General features: G+C 32.5%; 1 protein-coding gene across 1 annotated transcript; it reads left to right on the top strand.

The window, feature by feature from the left end:
- The first annotated feature begins 3,567 nt into the window (after window positions 1-3,567).
- On the top strand, window positions 3,568-4,515 carry LOC134964440 (olfactory receptor 13G1-like). The gene has a single exon (XM_063941604.1). The coding sequence runs from the start codon at window positions 3,568-3,570 to the stop codon at window positions 4,513-4,515; it is 948 nt and encodes a 315-aa protein (XP_063797674.1).
- Window positions 4,516-4,977: the final 462 nt, after the last annotated feature.

Genomic DNA, 4,977 nt, shown 5'->3' with positions numbered 1-4,977 from the left:
CTGAGTGTCAGCAGGTCCAGGAGAGTGATGTAGACCAATCAGGGAAGGGTTACCCCTCTCCAGAAGCCCACCAAGTAGCGAGGTGTGCAGGAGCTCTGGGGAAGTACAGCTTCCCCTCATGCCAGTAAGGCCAGGCCCACGCCTAACAGATTCTTTTAATGCTTGAGAAGTTGAGATACAACTACAGATTAAGCACATACCATTGCTGAAATACACTTAGTGTGATTTCCTCCATAGCAGTTTTAATTGTGTTTTTCAGCTTGTTACAATATTATACATTTTATATTGACATTTTTGCAACATTCTTGCCTTTATACTTTGTTTTACTTATAATAATTACTTGATTATATTATTGGATCCATTTGAAGTGCTGTTTATTTAATTTTATTTTAGTCTACAATTGTTTCTAAAAGACACAGAGGTTTATTATAAACAGCCGCTAAAGTTTTGACAAAACAATTACTTTAACTCTGTATAGTTTAAATGCACCACTGGAGTTGATTTTTATTCTTTCGTGTGTACAGTTGATGTCTGCTGCTGATAATAATGATGGTTGCTCCCACAGGAAGAGATTTATCAAAGCTGATTATTTGTTACCTTATCTTTCTTTAAACTTTGATATTTCTCCCCTACAAGTAGATGTACTTAGTGGTGGAGCAACACGTTGATGTGGCTAACTCTGAATATGTGTGGAAATCCACTGCTATTTTCAAGCTGATAATGTGGCTGCACATACAGCCACTTTGCATGCAGTTCTGAAGCCAGGCCCATAATGAACCTAATTAAGGAAATTGGCATTTGTGTTTAGACATAATTGCCATCCATTCATAGATTATCCCTTTTACAATTGTGCTATGTTATTTTATGGTTCCATTGAGGGTTCCTACAACAGTAATTAAATGATTTTTGCAGGAAAAACAAATGTATTCCTTTGATGGAAATTAAATTGTACTGGGCATCTTATATTTTTTCGTTGCTAAATTCCCTAGTTCAGTTCCCTTAAGGTTGTACTTTAGATATATATTCTTCAGTCTTAAATCACAACATAGATGTTAGGTGATGTTAGTACTGTATGATGAAGATTTCAAAAGGTTAGATTAAAGAGCATATGAAGTCTTAGTTACTGTAAACGTGTTTTAACTTTTTGAATTGGAGTGTTTAAAAATTAAATGCATTCTGTCCTCTACATTATCATTCATTTTGCTATCTAATCAATATAATTACTGTGCGCAAAGCAATATTATTATTTAACTAAAGTCAGAATTTTTCTCAGTCTCCACTGCTTTAAATGGTATCATAAAATGCATATTTTGTTTAAACCTATCAGCCCTCCACTCCACTTATTTGCACTCATCTTCTCTACTCCTTAGCTGTTCTCCCTTCCAACATTTCAACTGTCCCCTTAGTATATAAGCTATCACAGGCAGATCCTGTTCCCTCTCACTATTCCCCTTGCACTCCATGTTCCTTTCCAACAATACCATGTGTGTGCCCATACACTGGATAAAAGCTGATTGAATGCTAAATTGCCATCATCTCCTGTCTCTCAGTTTATTCTATTTGACATTTTAATATAATTTGGACTTTTGCTATGAAATTTTGGACAATGTTTTTTTCTGTGGTGTAATTAACGTATGCTATGTAATTTTTCATTGTTAGCCTTATTCTGTCTAAAGCACTGTGGACATTTTTTGAAGTCTTAGAAATAAGATGTAATAATAAAAATAATACAGTATTAATAGCATTTATGTTGTTCAATGAGTACATACATTTTTTATACAGATAAATTAACAAACTTATTATATTGCAGTATAACTATTGGAGTACAGCCATTTTTTGCTTTTGTGCTAACAATATTAATACGATATTTTTCTATTCGCCTCTTTCCCTTACATAATGAGATTTTTTTGCAGAATAAAAAGATATAGGGACATATATATTCCCAAGGGTAACAAATTATTTGATTTGGGATTATTATCATTGCCAGTATGATTATGTAGTACAGGTTAAGTGTCCCACATTAGAAATGCCTGGGACCAGAATTTTTTGGGATATCAGATTTTTCAATATTTTGGAATATTTGCATGTCATACTGAGGAATTTTAGGGGTGGGAGCCAAGTCTAAACACATAATGCATTTATGTTTCATATACACCTTATACACATAACATGAAGTTAAATTTAAAGAATATTTTTATTAATTTTGTGCATGAAACAAAGTGTGTGTACAAACATGAAATTCATTTGTTTCATATACACCTTATACACATAGCCTGAAGGAATTGTTACACAAGATTTGTAATAATTTGTGCATTTAACAACGTTTGTGTACATTAACCCATCAGGAAGCAAAGATGTCACTATCTTAGTTACGCTAAAAAAAAATCTATATTTCATAATATTCCATATTTTATTTTGGATATGGGAGACTCAAGTTATACTAATTTTTGAGTGATTGTACTGTGGTAGTTTACAGTAATGGGAAAAAGTGGGTCAAGTTTATGTATTCTCTCTAGCATAAGCATTAGCCAATAGGATACCTAGGGGGAAGGCAACTAGGCTAAGGTATATATGCTGTGTTTGAGAATCTTACTTTCTCTTTATTCCTGATGCAGTGAGGTTTTCCCACCCACCCTCCCCTTCTTGTTGGTAGCTGGTTGGTGTGTTGGGTAGTTGCCAGTGAAGCTAATAGATGTATGGTTTTGTTGCTATATTTTCATTCTCAGACCATTTACTTTTTATTTATTTGAAATAAATTGTAACAAGATTTTCATCAAATACAAGACTCCGTGTGTTTAATTGTAGGGTAAGTGGGTATTTGAATTAGTGTAACATATTACCGTAAATTATAACAATCATCAACCAATAGGCAGATTAGTTTAATATTAAGCAATTTGAATTTAGTTTACTATGATGACTAGTTATGCAAGTATAAATTCTGTGAAATATATATTCCAACTATAATGTGTAATGGCATTCAGCAGATAGACAAATTCAATAGCAGAAGCTGTAGATTGTATCACTTGAAATTTAAAACATTTTGAACTTTTTGAACCTGTTGTGCTATAGGATTCAACTTACTTGAAATTACTTGTAATTCTACTCATCTCAATATATTGCTAATTTTATAATTGCGAGTTATATGTTGACATCATGATCAATAGCTGTAAAGGATAATATTATGCATTTAGCAAAATTATTTTTTGAGAATATCTAAGTACAGTATATGGGTTATTCTTTAATATTTTTGTAGAAATAAATTGGACAAACAGGTAAAATGTTCATTTCTTTTAGTATTCAGGCTCTCTTATTAAGATAATTATCTTCATTATTGTGTTAAAATAAATAGTTTTTTGGTTAGATTTGACTAATGCATTGTAATATTAACTTCATATCCACATTTTAAATGTAGAGAAGATAATATAACAAATGCATACTCCAAAACTCATTCACTACTCTCACCACTCTCATTTAATTCTACCAATATTCAGTAATCAGATAAGTATTGATTTAACTAATGATCTGTAATATTGTATTGCCTCTTAAACAGATTTAATATATAGCAAAATGAAGTCCAATGGCTCGCTTGTGTCTGAATTTATTATCTTAGGATTGTCTACACGTCCAGAATTGGAAACTCCACTATTCATTTTGTTTTTGATCATTTACATAGTGGCTTTGATTGGTAACTTAATTATCCTTATACTTTCCATTATTGACCCTGGTCTTGACACACCTATGTACTTCTTCTTGGGAATGTTGTCATTTCTTGACATCTGTTGTACATCAGCTACTTTACCAAAAATGCTCACAGGTTATGTGACCAAATCTAAAGTCATACCATATTATGGATGTGTTGCCCAACTATTCTTCTTCACTTGGCCCATGGGTGTTGAGCTTCTACTACTTACAGTTATGGCATATGACCGATATATTGCAATTGGCCATCCACTGCGATATTCTACAATAATTAATCGTAGAATCTGCATTAATATAGCGACCACTATCACAGTTGTTGGCTCACTTAATTCTGTTACACATACATATTGTACTTTCCGACTCCCATACTGTGATGATAACAAGATAAACCATTTTTTCTGTGAGATAATGCCTTTGCTAAAACTTGCGTGTGGAGATACCTACATAAATGAGATTGTGGTGTTTACTGCTGATTTTATCCTTGGCATTTGCTGTTTCCTCCTTACTTGTATTTCTTATGTCTTTATTATTAACACTATACTAAAAATACGTTCCGCTGAAGGCAAACGCAAGGCTTTCTCCACGTGTGCCTCACACATAATAATTGTGTCCATGTATTATGGAGCTGTCATTTTCACTTACATCCGCCCCAGGTCGAGCCTGTCTTTAGAAAAAGATAAAATAGTGTCTGCTTTATATGCTGTGTTTACACCCACTTTGAATCCTATAATATATAGTTTAAGGAATAAAGAAGTCAAAGAGGCATTTAGAAGGGCTGTTAATAGACTAGTTAATTTAAAGCACATAAAGAAATAGTCCATCTGCTGCCTATAGTCATTTAAAACATTATTTTACTAGTCTTTCTTCATAGCATTTACTTTTTTATTTTTTTACGTTTAAAGACAAAATATTTAGCATAATTATAATTAACTTTCAGTGCTTTATTCTCTTTTTTATTTTCAAAATGTATTCCTTTCTTCAGTTACAGTATGTGATTTAATTTGCAATGTGAAAACAATATATAAAAAGTGTATTATATAATACAAATTATACTCCTGTTGTTGTGCCAGAAAAAAAGTATGTCTATTGCAGCTTTGTTTTCTAAACCCAGACATATCAAATATGGTTCTAACTGACATAACATATTGTATATGTGTATCACTTTTGTTTTCCGAATAAAAATATGCCCAGATGGTTTGCATGTTTAGAAAATGGAAAACATCTAGGACATAGGTCTGCAAACTCGGTCCTCAGGACCCCACACAGTGCATGTTTTGC

This window comes from Pseudophryne corroboree, chromosome 1 (genome assembly GCF_028390025.1).
Source record: "Pseudophryne corroboree isolate aPseCor3 chromosome 1, aPseCor3.hap2, whole genome shotgun sequence".
In the NCBI taxonomy this organism is placed as follows: Eukaryota; Metazoa; Chordata; class Amphibia; order Anura; family Myobatrachidae; genus Pseudophryne; species Pseudophryne corroboree.
Note: the sequence above shows the minus strand (reverse complement) of the source record. Positions and strands in the feature narration are given on the sequence as shown.

What these genes read in the sequence shown, in the direction of transcription:
- LOC134964440 (XM_063941604.1), top strand. Translation starts at nt 3,568, where the DNA reads ATGAAGTCCAATGGCTCGCTTGTGTCTGAATTTATTATCTTAGGATTG.